We start from the raw sequence: 17145 nt of genomic DNA on the forward strand, positions 1-17145 counted from the left end.
CTATAGAAGCCCTCGGGGTTTTCAAAATTATTTTAGGGCCTCTTATCTCAGTCTTCTCCTATTTCTGCTCTCAGAAATATAATTGCATATGTAAAGACCAAAGAGTTTTATTTCTCAGTAGCCTACCACCCATAGATTTGAATTTGCTGGGGTTTTTTTCCCCTTTACATTACCAGCCTTCTAGGCACACCACACACATTACACAGGTATAAAAGAGCACAAAACCAGGGTTCTGCATATAATGCTGCTCTGCCTTACAAAGCTCTTTCCTGCAGTCAAATCACCTGCCTACAGTAGCAGAAAGAAAACATAATAATCCCTTTGCATTGTTATGAAATCAGACAAACCCGTAAGAACATATCTAGAGTGGAGAGCCTGAGGAAAAGGGAGGAAACACTCATTCAAGAAATGTAGAAAATATATGATAAAATTTGTTAGAATCCTACTTCTAGTCCATTAGTCAATTTGGCTCAGTACAAACTGCTGCTGGGATTCAGAAAAAAGTACAGAAACTCACTGTTGAATTTTTGCATCTGACTAGCAGTTCTTCTCTCCTGACTTGCATCAATTTCTCTCTTTTTGTTTTGTTTCAGAGAATTCAGCTATATGCTTTTGTGGTCATTTTTATCGGCAGCCCTAGCTTACTGTATCCACTGCAGGTAGCTTATGTAATTTATGTTTTTAATTTTTCTGCAAAGTACCTAGTACAATGATGAGAGGCTCCATTTAAAATTACCTACATAAATAAGCAAATATACCACCATTACCATAACAGATTGTGCTCAACAAGTCGTAAACACTGTAAGTTCAGAAAGTTTAGTGGCAGTGAGACTACCAATGCATGGAGGTACACGTATTCATTTTCTAATAGGTCTAACAGACCTTAAGTTGTTGCATAACTCAATAATAATCTTCTCACAATTTTCTAGGAAGAATTTAGGATTCTCATTTTCTTTTTTACATTCTATCAGTAGCTTTTCCTCAGAAACACACTTGCTTGTGCTAGACCCAAAAGCTGTGAAGCTACAAATAGCCAAAATCCATCTACCACAACTCCTCTGACACCATTAACAGGGGGAATAATGTATGGGACCAGCCAAGAGCAAAATTTCCTTATGCAATGCCTTTGGAAATCTGATCTCTACCAAGTGATACCCAGAATGTTGGATTTTCCAGCCCCAGATCCTCAAATCAGTCTCAAGCAATTTGAACATCCACTCAGAGCACTGACAGAAGGCCACACTGTAGTGCAGTACTCACCATCTTACAGCTCCACTCTCAGAGACAGGAGCCCAGCCTAGCAGGGATCCAGCCACGCCATGTACCAGAGGTGTACCTCTGGAAAAGGCATGGAAGGAGCCCATGGGAGATAGTAACAGCACATGACCAAAGCTGGTAGAGCTTTATTTACGTGACAACTCATTCCACAGCTCCCTTCAAAGCTGTCTTCAAACACAGAATGCCCCATTGGGTAAGTCTGCTGACCTCTTCTCACCAAATAATGCTTTGCTGTGTTTTTTCCTTTCATTCTAAAAAGCGACACTGATCTGTATGCTACAAAGAATAAATCATGAGGGCAATTCTTTCACTGTAGTTGTAAAAAGTTTAACAACACTTATATTTTGCTGTGATTAAACCTTCACAGAGAGTTGCCATTCACAAATTTTAAATTACTTACAATATGCTGTGAACCTCAGTGATTACATTCTAAGCCATCAAGTTCACACACGCTCTCCTTCTGTAGCAACCCACGTATGCTTGAGAGAAATTGCTTCTGAACATGCCAAATATCAAAGTCTTCATTTTATACACTGTATGTAATCAAAATTTTTATTAAACATTGCCAAGCAATCTGTCTCATTTAAAATGAACATTTCAGAATATGTAAAGGTCCATTAAGCTGTTAATTGTGCACTATAACTCCGAATTCTTGAAAAGTTACTTTGAATATTGTTTTCCCAAATGCTTAATTTCATATTTAGCTAGTTCTACTGCCATAGTTACTATATTGGTCAGGTATATGATAAGAAGTCAGTATAGCCACATGAGCAAAATTCTTACATCTAGAAAGAGAGAACAAAAAGAGAGTGTTTAATTTCCATTTCTCTTGTTTGAGTTTTATACAGGGAATTTCACTATATAGGTACAAAACACAAATCTGCTAATGTAGAAATATAAGTATACCCTAAAGGCAGAGTGATTCTGCTACAGTAATGGTTTTAGTGATTTGATAGCTCAAATTCTTTGCAAGTAAACGTCAATTAGACTTGAAAATGAAAGTCAAGCAAGTGACATATCAAATATATATATGCTGCTGGTTTTAAATTACTTATAATGGAGGTGAAAAAATACTTTAGGCTGTGAAAATAAAACTGAGATGACTCCAAAACACATAAACCACATATAAACATATTCAAAAAGATTGCTACCTATTATAAATAGTTTTGAAACAGTTTGAATGCAGGTCTTTGAGTGCAAAAAAACCCCTCCAGTGAAACATTCAAATTTGACTATTCCAAACTCAAGAAGCAGCAACTCTTTTTTTACATAATAGCTAATTAATTAGATCTGACTTCCTATCATGTACTCTTGCCAAATAAAATTGTATTTCTTATCCTTAAAGGACTCTATATCCATCTTCGCTTTTTGTTTGTAGCAATGTGAATCACATGATACTGAAAGTTAAGGTGAAAAAGGATGAAGCACATACTAATTTCTCTAAAAGGCTTGTAACTCAAAGCACAGTATTCAATATTACATGAATGTTGACAGTTATTTTTCCTCTTTCTCCATTCCTATTCAATTTGGTGTACACACCTTCTCACAACACTGAAAATGAAGTAATTAGCACCGCTAAGTGTGAATTTATTACATCTTGTAGAAGACTTTGTCAGGGGACTCTCCCTCCTCCAAGCCTTATGACCCTTCTATAGGAACTTCTTCAGCCAACTGGCTTTCCAGCATCTTATCACAGCTACATAGTTTAAAAATGGCAAGACACCCAGACAGAATTTGTGATCAATCCCTCTCCACTTGGCAAGGCCTGTGACAGCTCTGAATTGCCAGGCATGAATTCCTCATTTACAGCAACACACTTCGTTGCACTGTCCACAGGGTGCAGCCAGAAGCAAAATCCTTTTCAGTATTCTAGATTCCAGCAGCAGATACCAGGTGCTTTAGCCATGTTGTTGATACTCAAGTGTTTACAGCTCTGATTTTCATGGGCTACAACCAGGGGGAAATTTACCTCAGCTCTTTTTCACATAATTGAAAAAGAAATACCTGAGGAAATCAAAAGGGCCCAAAATTTACCAAAGAAAACAACCTGAGTATTTTGTTGAACACAAACAGCTTTGAAATATATCAGTACTATCTTTCAAATTATAATAGTTGTTCAGGGCCTGAGACTTCAGATTAAGAGAATTAAATTTCCAAAATTCAGTGGAGTGTGTGCTTATTTAATTAAAAGCAGACAGAATTTCATTTGCACTTCATTGTTAAGAATGCCACCTATAATACCACATTTTGACAATGCAGCTTAACTCCAATTTACACTAAAAGCATACTTCATCAAACTCATTCTGAAGTTCATTAGAAAAGCTAAATTCCAGTACTATTTGCTATGGCAATCCCATCCCATTTAGATGTTTAAACAGGCAAACACGGTCAGATAAACTCACAGCAGAGTGTGAATGTTCTAGGGTTTTTCAGATGAAGTCTTCTGTATCCAAACCTCTACTGCGAGCTGCATGATATAACCTTGATTTTAAATTTTCACAGGTATGGCTCAAGGCATTGAAAAACTATCTTGCTTGTGTGTGTGCCTATAAAGTAAACCAGTTTATTTTATTTTCCTCTCAGAAATGAAGCAGCATTAACTCATCACTGTGGCTATGTCCCACACAGCAAGGACAGAAAGTTACCCTTGTGCACTGCCTTCAGACAATGCATACATAAGGTTAACACAGAACTTTCCCCCACCCAAAGGGCAGAGAAGGAGACCTAAAGCAAGCAAGAGCATACCATTTACTATGACAGCCACTCAAGACAGCTGACAAGTGTTCCTGGAATGCTGGAGGCCTCCCTCCTTCATCTAAGCCATTTTGTCAGCCAAGAAGGAGGGAGGAGAGGCACTGCCCCTACCTATTTTGGTTAAGGCATGTCTCGTTAGCTGAATTATACCATGGTTTTTTAAGTTACTTCCTCGACTGAGGTAACCTGCTGCTGAAATATTTACAAACTCCTTTCAGCTGACCTGCAACACACTGAGCTCATCACAAACACAGGCAGTTTGTGCTGGAGTCATGGACAGTAATGCAGAAATAACCTGCTTGTAGCACATTCTTTACATAGCTGGAACATGACCAAGAGGAGTTAGAAGGTCTGTTTCAATCTGGGCTCTGCCTAGTCACTGCCTTCATACACTGTCTCAGCCACAACACTTCAGAGGACCATCAACTGGTCGCATTCCAGCTTCAAAGCATGGTCACATCGACATTACTAACCAGGCAGGCTGTAAGGACAATTATTGTAAATGTCTTATTAAATGATGGCAGATAAAATTCAAGTTATCAAAACTGTCCATAAATACCTTTTGCAGGGAAGGAACCATTCCTCAAGCATGTTACTGAATTATTATATGGTGTACAGGATATTGATGGAGTTCACATTAAGTATTTTAGCATAAAGTTTTACATACATGGCTGGCTGTTTGTTCCTTGGAAGGCCAGACAGGCACTTCCCAGCAAACTTGTACATGGGGACTTTGGGGTTTGCAGTGCATTGGTGTGGGACTAAAGGCTTTACAGCCCTGCAAGATGAGCAAGGCAGCTACTGTCTAACAGAACATTTTGGATTCTTGTTTTCACCTTCCACAAGAAGACAGATATGTGTGAAATAAAATAACTTTCAGCTTTTATGAATTTACAGCCAGATTGTATGCATCTTGGGACAAGCTCTTACTGACAGGCTGATCTCTTTCTCCTGTTGCAAGTTAGCTGGACAGTCATTGAACTGGAAGTTTCACACCCAGTTTTCCAGGGAGCCACACTTATAAAAGAAGATGGAATACAAGATTTTGGCACCAGGATTTTGGAACCAACAGGTCAGTGAAATTTTTATTAACAGGGGAAAAGTAACTAGGATTGTGCCTCACACCTCTGCTGCAGAGTGCTTCCCTTGTTAGTACAGAAGCCTCAGCCTTACATTCTAGAGGTCAATTTTAATAATGTTCATATCTTTCATCCTTTTGTGGTTTTGTGTTCATTTTTTTTTCTTTCCTGTAAAGCAATACTGTTTTCATGCACAGTTTACTCACAAGTCAGAAATATCTGGTCTGTGACCACTGACAGATATTGCAAAAAAGTGTTTCATGTGTCTAAAATCTCCTTTTTATCACATGACAGGCATTGGCAAAAAAAAAAAAAAAAAAAAAAGTACTGAAAATTTAAACCCTTTTATTAGGGTAAAAACAGACAAACTAAAAGAAGTGGTGAGTGGACGGCTGAGAAAACCTGTGTGTTCAAAAGCTCATTTGAGAAACATTGTCTGTGGTCACTGGATTCATTACAAAGACTAAGGCATCTCCATAAAATCCAAAGTACATACATCAAACTCCTCAAACAGTCTCACTATCCAAAAGCTTGAAATAAATTCTAAATTATTCACAACATGGTATTGAGCTGGCACTCAATAATATCAATGATGCAATTTTCTTCTGCCTTGACACAAACCAAATACACTAATAAAACCTAGCAAATTAAACCTGGATTCACTAAGTGTTATTAACCTTAATATAAAGGACACAGTTCTCTTAAAAGTCTTGCTTTGTTTATCATTCATATTCTTTGTTTATCATTCATATTTTACCATGACTCGTGCTGCTTCTTAAAGGCAGCCTTTAATTTCAAGAACACCATCTTTGCTTACAACCTTCAAACTAGAAATAAATTTTAAAACAGGTAAGAAACTTGAATCAATGCAATCAGCAGAAAAACAATAGAAAGAATAATGAAAGCTAGAAGGAACTGATTAATATTGCCAGCATACACTACAAAGTTCTATCTGAGTTTTAGGTACTTATTTGCTATTATTTCAAATTACCAATTAAAGTTAGTGCATTTAGCTTCAAAGAACAGAATGCTTAAAGTGATCAAGTTTAATCAAATTATTTTCTCTTCTTTAAGTCATTGTGGTACACCTAAACAAAAACTCTCTGTACAAAATCTCACAATCTTCTTTGATTTTTGCTCCATTCTTGTAAGTATCAACCAGTTTATGGACCACATTATCACTTTCAGCCTAGCATGAAGTTTCATAACAAAAACAAACAAGAAAACTCACGTTCCAACAAATTTATTACTCTCTAGAAGAATTCCCAGAAAGATGTGCTTTCTTTCTGTCTGGAAATTCATCGTGCTACCATATTTCCTCTGTTTGAAATGCTCATGCCATTTTCTTAGCTTTACAACACTTTTGGTCTTCCCATAGCACCCAGAACACTTGTTGAGGTCACACTGCAATTTCAAGAATCTTTCATTCCATCTCAATTACCAAACCCTCAATTGCCAGGCTACAAGATTTACTTCAACAACCCCATTCTATTTTGTCACACACTTCAGAAAGATTAGGGTAATTTGGATCAAGCCCAAATACAAAGTCATTGAGATTGGCGTGGGGGATGAAAATTGCGTTTTGGAAGTAGCATCTAGAGGAGTTTATCTTGTTCAGCCTATGAAAACAGGTCTCCTCTACTTAAATACATCAGAAGGGGTTAATAGTAGAACAGATCACAAAAGCCTACAAGCAACACAAAATTTGGGTGTAGGAACAAAAGGACACTGGTTTCTCAAGACCCACTGTAAGAGGGAGAATTCTGCTCCTCATAATGGGGAAAGATCATCAACAGTAGATGAAAAGTACTCTATAATAGCTGGAGATGAAACACAAAATCCTGACGGTTACATGCATTCCCATACTCTTTAACCATATCAGCTGGGATATGTTTCTGACCTGGCTTTCCTGAAACCCGGCACCCTAAAACCCCTACTGGGCACACACAGACTCATTCCATCCCTGTCCAGGTCAAGGTGGCTGGGTTATACCACACCCTCACCCCCTGACAGTCACTGCCCATCTTTCCAAACTCCTCAGTTTTTTCTGCTGCTGCAGTGCTCGTTGGCTCTGCTCCCTGTGGTGTTTAACACATCCCCTGGGTAGCCTGGAAGCTGTGCAGCTGTCTGCCTTTTGCCACAGAAAAGTTTTCATCAGGGCAGCCATGACCTCAGCAACAGGCTGTTGCACATTTAATGAACACAGCTAGCTGGCACTGCCTGCGGCCAGGTGCAGTCTCAGTGCTGGGGGGTGGAAAAAACTGCTGAGGGACATGGGATATTAACTGAGAATTTCAGGAAGACAGCACGTTGGAGAGGGCAACAAAATAAAAAAAAAAAAAAAAACAACCAAAACCAAACAATAAAAAAATCCAACAGCGTTAGGACTACAGCATCGAGCATGGCTGCTGTAAACAACCTGCTCATTAGAGAAAGGGAGCTGAAGGCTTGTGCCATCATTTGACAAAGTAAATGTTTCTGCTCGGTGTATAAGGAGACCAGATGAGCTACAGATAGTCTGGAACAATGCAGAGAGGAAATTGGCATTATCACAGATGAGAAGGCAGCCATAGTTATACTTGATGTATCAGGGGCTGAAGATAATTCTAAGGTTACATCAGAAAAAAAGAGTAAACAGAAATGTGATGAAATCATTCAAACACTGCAGAGGTACCCCAAAGTTACTACTACTTGCACATCATATCTGCTTCTAGAGAAAAAAAATTGCAGAAGATCCTGAATACATTGTTATATTCAGGAGATTAAAAGTTCACTAGTAGTTAAAATATATATATATATATTCATAATTTAAATAGTAAGTCATTAATTAGTTATCCCCCATTCATAATAATAAAAACATAGGCAACACTAATAGCTATTGACTTAGGTGGACTTTAAAATATAACTACTTCAGTGGATATCAGTGTTTAAAGTATTCAAAATCCTGATCACTAAGGATCATGCAGTGGGGGCAACAAAAACAGTACTAAAGTGCCAAGGGAACAAAACAGTAAGTAGAGTCAGAACAGGGAGTCAGAATTTTGAATGGGAGCAAAAAGACTCATAGTGCAAATGATGACTTTTTAAGGACTCAAATCTGCTATCAAAATGCAGCAAGGAGGGGCTCAGATGGAAAATAAAGGATGAGTGCAGAACACTGTCTTGCAGCAGCAATGATACCAGGAATTTCAGATGGATTGAGACACATATGGCAGGCACCATGGAAGCCCTTGGGAATGTTTTAGTGTGTCCTCAACAGCTTAATTATAACAATAAATGAAATATTCACATTTCTATGCAAGTGGAATGAATAAGATTCAAAATGGAGCTCAAAACTGGGTTTGCTAACTTCTCAGAAAGATTATTAGAGACTATTTTAAAAGGCCCAGAAATAAATTATCTCTGTGTTTCTAAAAAAATAGATGAATTAGTATTTCCCAAAGTTAGGATTTTAAACATGAAAATAAGGTATGAACAGCACAAGTTAAAATTTTTCAGTCATGCACTTCTTGCTGCAGGATCACTGAGTCAGTTTCAGATGGAGCAAAACAGAAAGTGTCCATAGGCTTCAAAAAAATAAGACATGAAAAAAAATCAGCCAAATTTTGAATAACATACATAATTGAAGATGGATTTCCAAATTTCTTGACTTCAGTCAGATGGAGCACCTCTCCAATGCTACATAACTTGTGCTGAGAAACAGCAATGCGCTGAAGCCAAAACAAAGTTGTCAAGCATAACAGGTGCACACAGGGGATGGCAGAAATTATATTTGTGCTAAATATCTGGTCTTCCAAAAGCCTCACTTGAAATACAAATAATCATGTAAGCCCCTAATGAAGTTGTCAGGCTTCCCTGGAGTTGGCAAAGGAGCTGCTAGTGCTCCCAGCAGCCAGGAAGGACAATGTTACTGCTCCTTGAACATCCAAGGCAATGCAAACATCACCAGAAACGTCATCCACTGGTGTCTCACAATGCTGCTTCCTAGGAAAAGCAGCTGCAAACCCAGAAGAGGCAGGAACACTATATTTCTTCTGTAAGTATTGTATAGCCTTGGGAGGGGAAAAAAAGCTTCCATATAAATCCTGAAAAAGACAAAGAGACTGATAAAAAAAAAAAAAAAAAAAAAAGGAATTTGCATTGGAGAAATTTCACTATTTTTTTCAGTGTTTTGTTCCAGTTGGACTATCTCATTCATCAGCTCATGTGCCCTTTCAAAGACCTCCCCATGGGCACAGAGGCCATTGGGTCCCTGCCAGAAAAGCAGCTGAGGATGCATCAAGGCTGTGTGCATTTAAAAAAATGTGAACTAAACCAGCGGCCTGAATCCAAGTAAGCCTGTACCACTCTCCCTACTCTGAATGTTGTCTAGAGAGCAATGGCACAGAAAGATCTCATTTAAACTTCACCTCCATAACTGCTTAGTCACAAACATATTATAAAAGCAGAGTCCTGAGGGGTTTTTTTCTGAATCAGAAAGAAAAAAAAAAGGTTGCATCCAGTCTTTTTCAGACCTCAATGTAAAACATTTTAGCCACCCATACTAATAAAACTCAGAATTTCCCAGAAGCATTTAATCCTTTTTGTTCATAAACTAGCAATCTTGACCTCCAGCTTTTAATTTATTTTACTAAAGAATTTGTTTCTTTCAATAAATGAAAAATTCCAGATTTGACTCTTTATGCAACAAAGATTAGTCAGGGAGCATGACAGTGCATGTACCAATTTTATTTGCTACTCTCCATATATATGAAGGTATAAAGCTGACTACCAGAAGAGTAACAGGAGGCACTAGCAATTCCTTTCTAAAGCTCCAGGTCATCAAGTTAATGATTAATGAATTTATTAAAATAGAGCTGAAAGTCCAGGAGCAAAGTTCCAAAGTAAAACAAAGTAATTTTACTTGTTCTTAAAACAGTCTCCTAGCTCATTCAAAAATGACCAGTTACCCTGACCAGAAGCTTTTTACTACCTTGCATAGGATTGCAAAGAGTAAACCCTCCAAAAGTATTAGATTGACTCATGGAAACAACTGTTTATAAAATGGAGTCCTTTGCAGAAAAGGCAAGGTGTGGCTGAGGGAAAAACAAGAAGGATTTGCACCAAAGCCCGTGCTGTGCTGTCACTCAGCACATGACAGAGCCCACAGTGGGGTCATCAGACACTCACTGGGGGCACACTTGGATTGTGTAATTGCACGCCTAAATAATTTCATGAACCACAAGGAAAAGATCAGCCCTCTTGCCTAAACTCTTCCAAAAAACCTATCCATTATTCCTAATTATGTTCTAATGCCTCTCTCATTTGCATGTACAGCATCACTGCAGTGAGCACGGTGACCTTTTGCTGGACTTCTCCAACTGTGGTGCTTCAGAGTTGTCCCACTGAGCAGTGGGATCAAGAAAAGCAGTGATTGCAAATGGTGCTCTAAAACAAGCACGCAAAAGGGCTGAACCACCCTAGATTGGAAACAAGGCTTTCAAGCTGATGGGTGTCACTAAGGAGGACAGGATGCAGTGCTCAGATGTCACTCATCCATACAGTCTCCCGTCAATGACCTTTGCAAAGAACAAATCAATACTAAGAAGATACTGTATCTACTACTTCTTACTGTGCAGGAAAGGTCAAGCCATTTTCATGTATGTTTCAGTTCCAACATTACTGTTTTCAGACATGGAACTGCTTAAACTCAGGAATTAAAAAAAAAAAATCCCTATCTTGAACAAAGCACCATTTCAAAATGTGTTAACTTAAAGAAAAGGCTTGGAAGGGAAACTTATTTCTTAAGCAAGGTATGATGCTTGCAGAAGAAATGTAAAGTTCTATCTTGCTATCATGAAATGTTCTCAGAAATAAAATGCACATGAAATTATAAAGAGCACTTATGAGACTGCTTCCTTAGCATAATCTGGTACCACTTGTGTGTTTTACCACAGAAACAAATATATTTTTAAAACACTGAGCCATTTACAGTCGTTTTGTGCATGCCCATGTTTTTGATTCCATGTACTGATTAATCTCCTCTTACAGCTCACTAGATAGCATATTTTGAGAGAAGCTCTTATAGAAAGACATGTTTTGGCCCTATATTTTAACTTGATCCCATTTATCTCCTTTTAGCTTCAGTGACAAAATTCTGTAATTTACATATTGCCATGGTCTAGGAGATGCTTGATACCAAAATCATAACTTAAATTTCTGGCCTTTTTTAAAAATACATATTTGAATTCCCAAAGCATTATTCAGCTTAACACTTCATAGGACCTGAAAGTTCAAGGATGAACATCAAAATTCTATGTCAACACTGTGCATACATGAAAAAGTATCCTGTTATATATCTTAAACATACCACAGATTTCAAACTTCAGTCTGGTTCTGGTTAGAAGACACTGATGACTATTTGATATTGCAAGCGCAAGGTCCATAAGGACAATGTGTTAAAATATTCAGAAATCTAGTATTTTAAAATGCTTGCATATGGGAAAAGGGTTATTTAATATCAGTGTAATGAATTTCTGAGTTACATTAACTGCAGCATCATATGGAGATATTGTACTCCTGTTCTCTAGCTGTGTGGAAGTGGAGCAATGGCAGTGCCATACATCCATAAGCAAAGTAATTTAAAAGGATCTATAATCTTTGGACACATACATTTAATGCATTTCTGTAAGGTTTATTATATTTCTTGTTTCCTCTTTCAGCACCACTCATGGTTAATGTTGAGTATGCACAATGTTTAAAATCACTCAGCTGTCCACATTAAGAAAAGAGAAGCAATATTTTAAAGAATAAAATAGTTATTTCTAATCTTATTGCACTTGAATTGGTTAAGAGGTAAAGCATCTTTTTATAATTTTGTAAATCAGAGAAAACATCCATTGACTCAATTATTTAATTATTCATGTTATTCTATTGCAAAGCCACATTCTAAGAATGGTTTCTCTCTGTCAAGCAGATGTGAAGGCAAAACCAAATCCCTCAGCTTTGCACCATTGAACAGCGTACACTGACAGATGAGGAAAGTCTATTCTAATGCTGCTGTTACCCATATCAGCAAATATAAATCAGGAATTAGGTTGGTGTTAATTTTTAATTAGTTGATTGTGCAATCACTTTGGAAAATCAAATTTAAAAAACAATTTAAAGAAACCAACATTGTCTTGGAATCAAACACTGAAAAAAGCTATACTTCAGACTGCAACATGTGCCAAAACCAAATTACAAGCTAGCACCTAATGTTAAGATTTCCAAAACTACCTGCTGAATTTCACTGAGGAAATCCAATCCACTGTGATGCAGAACAGAGCTGCCTGTCTCCCTGTCTTGTCATACTGCTTATTTTGATTAGTTGCAATGGCATAGAGGTATAGATTTTTAATATACTTTTATTGCATTTTGGATAGCTGACTTATTGACAGTAGGTTTGGGGCATTTTCCTCCTGAATTTTTATGACTATGTCTTTTTGACAACTATGCTTTTAATTTTTTTATTGGGAGTTTAAAAATGGCTGGATTTCTTTAGGGATGAGTGAAAAATTTTATTAGGTGTAATATCAAAAAATGTTCATTTAGATGCAGAGGACATTTTAAAAAAAACAAAACACACAAAAAACCTTTCAATACTAACATTGGTATGTTCTTTTCATCTCCCATTCCGCCCTTAAAAAGACTCAAGCTCTTTTAAAGCAGCATCCAAAATAAAACATGCTGAAGATGGAAGTTCTTTTCAAGTGATCTAGGTTTTTACACAGTGAAAGCCTATTTCCTTACTCTCTAACAATAAAGCACACACAGTACAATAGTAATTATTCTAAAAACAGTTCCACTTCCTACTGTGCCTTCATAAGCAGAACTGCGAAACAGCAACATTGCAAGAGCACTCAGTAAATGGAAATCAGAATGCTAACTCTGCATGTGAGCACACAGGTCTGATCAAAAGACTGCAGACTGTGGATATTGCTGTAACTGGCTGTAAGTGTCTGCTTCTGAAGACAGCTACTCCTCATGGGTAGTCTCTTTCATTTCATTTGGCCATACATTAATAGGTTGTCATCCTGCACAGCATTAAGAGAGGGCTGTGGCAGAAGCAAAAAGAAATGCTTTCTTCAGAAAGTTGGTGATGGGAAGGGGGAAACAGATTGTAGCCAGCATCAGCATCCAAACAGAAATTCTTGAATTTTTTACACTGCCATAAAAACAGTCAGAGAAAATGCAGCAGAAAGGTATAAAACAGATTTTCTTCATTACAACTATGAACACTACAATGCTATTGATCTGAATTCTGTGATGTATTTTGGAGAAATATTTACTTTCAAGGAAGAAGATAAAATAGGAATCCATTACATTCTTTTCTTGCCTTAAGTGTGTCATTAAAAGCAGGGAAATAAACTCAAAGTATCCATATTCTGTGATAAAAATATATTTTACAAAATAGCAAGAATTTTCTGAAACAAATCCCTAAAACAAATAACCAAGTGCCTAAGTGGTATATTTCATCGTGGTGTCAATCATGGCAAATCAATTGCAAGATGTGTACCTTCAGCACACTCCATCCCAAGCTTTCAAAGGAATACTTTGTTTAGAGAATCAGTTCATTTTCTTGCCCGTACCCAGAAGTCCCATTTTATCTTTTTTTCTTTCTACTCTTAAAAGTGATATTGAAAATGCTTTAAAAGGTATTTTATTACTCCAGTGGAAGTAAGTACCTGCTGTAAAACAACGTACACATTCCCATAAGGTTTTTGCAAATTCCCACAAGCCATTACATCCTATTTAATTTTATCTGAATTTTAACGTGTCTTTGCACCTAGTCCCACCTTACTATCTTACCACACCATCTTACTAATAATCACTTCTGAAATTCCAAGTCCTACATCTTAATTAAAACTGTGGACTTGTATTACAGCACTAAATTAACTACAGGACTTTGAGGATTTGGGCATCTGGGAGGAAAAGAATTTATATGAACCAAGACTTGATTGGATCATACCCAAATACCTTGTATTTTAAGAGTGAGGTGTTTCTTTTAGGTATTACAGATGATCCTTAGAAAATGGTATCACATCGAAGTCATCAAAATAAAGCAGGCCTAACCAAAATGAAAACTATCAAGTGCATCATACAACATCTGAAATAAAGATTTTTCTACCTGTATCGAACATGCTCGATTGTGTCATATGTCAGCTTGCTGCTGATATTCTGACTATGAGGGTTGCCTAGGAGACAAAAGAGATACAGAAATTAATCATTAATCACAATTTTGCTATTAAATTTCTCTTTTATCAAAGTATTACACCAAGAGAGCCTAAAAGATGATAAAGATTCAATGCATACTTCACAGCAATTCCCTGTAGCCCCTCAGGCAAGAGAAGGGACATACAAAAGGACAAAGCAATTATGACAGACCTAGAAACTTCAGCTGGATCTCTTACTAATATTTAGGCGGTTGCCCTAAAAAGAAAATGAAACTGCATATGCACAAACATACTAGAAAAACTACAGACAGAATGCACATTCATAAACGTATCTGTGCAGTAGGTAAGAAGCAAAAGACAGGATCTGGAGATAACAGACAATCATGATGTGATAGAAGAATTAATCCTTGGTTTTTTAGTGTCTGAAATTCAAATAATTCATTGAAATATAGATTTTATTGCAAAATTAGTAGCCACCTTGGCCCAGCTCAGCACAAGCATATATACCAATCAAGACAGTATGATTTTATCTTCTTGAGCAAAAATTATTAAAGCAATCTTCAGCCAGACACAGCACACTTTCCTATTAGCAAATACTTAGAGAACATGTAAAAACAGTTTGGAAATGGAATAAGAAAAAAGTTGCTATACTAACACAGGGTTTGCAGTAGGCTCCAATATTAGCTACTCTTTTCAAAATCTAAAAGTTGCACTACTGAAAGTTGTTGAGTGAAGGGGTTGAAAATAATAACTTTAGAGCTCAAATCCAAAACTTGGACTTTTCATGTCTGATGTTGCATTTCTGTAATTTCCAATGCAAATATTTTCAATTTAGAAGTGAGACTATATCTTACTTATATTACTTTCCCTTATTTACACATACAACAGCTAAACTGCAGTTCTTTGGGCCTGTGGATTGTCACCAAGAAAATAAAAAAGCTGGAAGTCAAACTCCCCCTTCATTCACATCTGTGTTTGCTAAATTGACTCTTCCTATACTGTCCTTAGACAGCATTTACTATCCTTAGAGCATGAGATGCAACTGGAAAAAAAAAATATTGACCATGCTGGAGCTCTTGTAATCATTTTAGATTAAAATACCAATAAAAATATACAATTTTTTTCTCCTATAGCATTATAGGTACTATGCAAATCTGCTCCAAACTGGCAGTACTTCTATTTCTATTCACAAATATTCAATTGATTCACAAATTATTTTCTTTTTCTGACACAGATGGTACTTAGTAAAAGGGTTTAGCCCAATGTTTGAAATAACTAAGATCAGAGTGCAGACATTTCACTTTACAATGTCTGTGGTGACAGAACGTTAATTTTTGTATCACTGGCATGCACTTGAATAGGAGATCTTGAATGTAATCAAATCAATGTATTTTATTATAACAGAAAAAAAAGCCCCTATCTCTATAAAGAATAACACTTTTTTGTAGTGGAACTCAAATTTATGCTCTGGATCCCAGCCTTGCCAGCATTCAGGAAAGAGAATAGGGGGAAATGACAAAATGGCACATGGAGAGTGAAAACTACCCAAAACTCTCAAGTGGCTTGCCCAGGTGACAAGCACACCTGTGCCAGTCCTGAAGTGAACAAACATTTTTTTGTAAAGCAGGGGTACCCAGTTCCCAAGTGAGGAATCCCTTTGTTCCATGTATCAGGGAGCACAAGAAACACACAAAACTAGGAAAAAGGACACATGACCCAGAGATAGCAACACATCATAGGAAATTTGATTACTTCAGTGGGACTTCTCATAGCATAATACTGTACAGTATATATTTTTCTGGTTATGCATGACTCACTTTAATGTAAATTGTCTCACACAGTATCAATATTTCCTATACAATGGATGCTGCTGTCTTTGTATAAAATCACACTCAGTGTGTGATTCTCAGCTAGATAATAACACAGAAAGAAATGAAAGGTTTAGGCAGAGGATCTGGAGATGAAGTACTTACAGGTGGTGCTGTAATAGTCAAATCTCAATGCAGATATTACGCAATTCTGTAGATACTTTTATTCATATTCCTCTGCACAGGATTGCTTTGGCAATCCTTTTTCTGAGTAGGCACCCAAGTCTAATAGTCAGAGCAGAGAAAAGTCTAATAGTACCTATTCTGTGCCTAAATTCACTTGGGATCTTTGAGCTATGCTTTCTTCTTAATAAAATTCTTAGACTGAGTCACAGTATAAATTCTTTGTGATGACTCTGTCTGAAAAGGAGGTTGGTTCTGGATTCTGGTCCTTGTATAAGAAACTAGGTTTGCATTTTTGTGCGGAAATAAACCACAAAGAATGAACAGTGCTTATAGCTAAAATGTATATCTTTATCCCAAGCCTGGTGCCCTAACAGAGCCATGCAACAGAGCCATGTTTGCTTTGATCTTTCTTCTTTACCAATATAGACAGGTCTTTGGCCACCAGAGAATGAAGGCAGGGGTGACACAAAAGGCCTATGCCTCCTTTGTAAAAGCACTGGTCTTTCAACTACCCTATGGCAGCATAAAAAAGCCTGCAGAAGATCTCTTCCAAGAAGCTCAGTTTTGAATGATTTTGATGGAAAGTTGAGAAGACTCATGGGAACGTTGCTTTGCACTTACCATAAACATTGTTTCTGAGGTCATCAGTAAAAGCTTTAAGTAGACTCTCTGGGAAAAGTGCTGAACCAGCATGGTCAAGGTAAGTAATCCCTAAAATACAAACACAAGTTTCAATTTTTAAAAGATTTTCAATGCCTTTTTCTCACATAGATTACATTGTGAAGTGCACCATCCAAATACCTCTCTTCATCCACTAGCAGAAAATTTTTTAAAAGGATGAAACAA

The 17145-nt window shown here is 37.1% G+C and overlaps 1 protein-coding gene across 1 annotated transcript in view; it reads right to left on the reverse strand.

The window, feature by feature from the left end:
- Positions 1–17145, reverse strand: part of MOCOS (molybdenum cofactor sulfurase) — a 206364-nt gene that overhangs the window by 161641 nt on the left and 27578 nt on the right. Inside the window, exons 2-3 of the mRNA XM_064703449.1 lie at positions 16921–17010; positions 14260–14326 (exon numbers count right to left, since the gene is read on the reverse strand). Of these exons, the coding sequence (XP_064559519.1) occupies positions 14260–14326; positions 16921–17010 (157 nt within the window). The remainder of the gene's footprint in view (positions 1–14259; positions 14327–16920; positions 17011–17145) is intronic.

Source organism: Zonotrichia leucophrys, chromosome 2 (genome assembly GCF_028769735.1).
Source record: "Zonotrichia leucophrys gambelii isolate GWCS_2022_RI chromosome 2, RI_Zleu_2.0, whole genome shotgun sequence".
Taxonomy (NCBI): Eukaryota; Metazoa; Chordata; class Aves; order Passeriformes; family Passerellidae; genus Zonotrichia; species Zonotrichia leucophrys.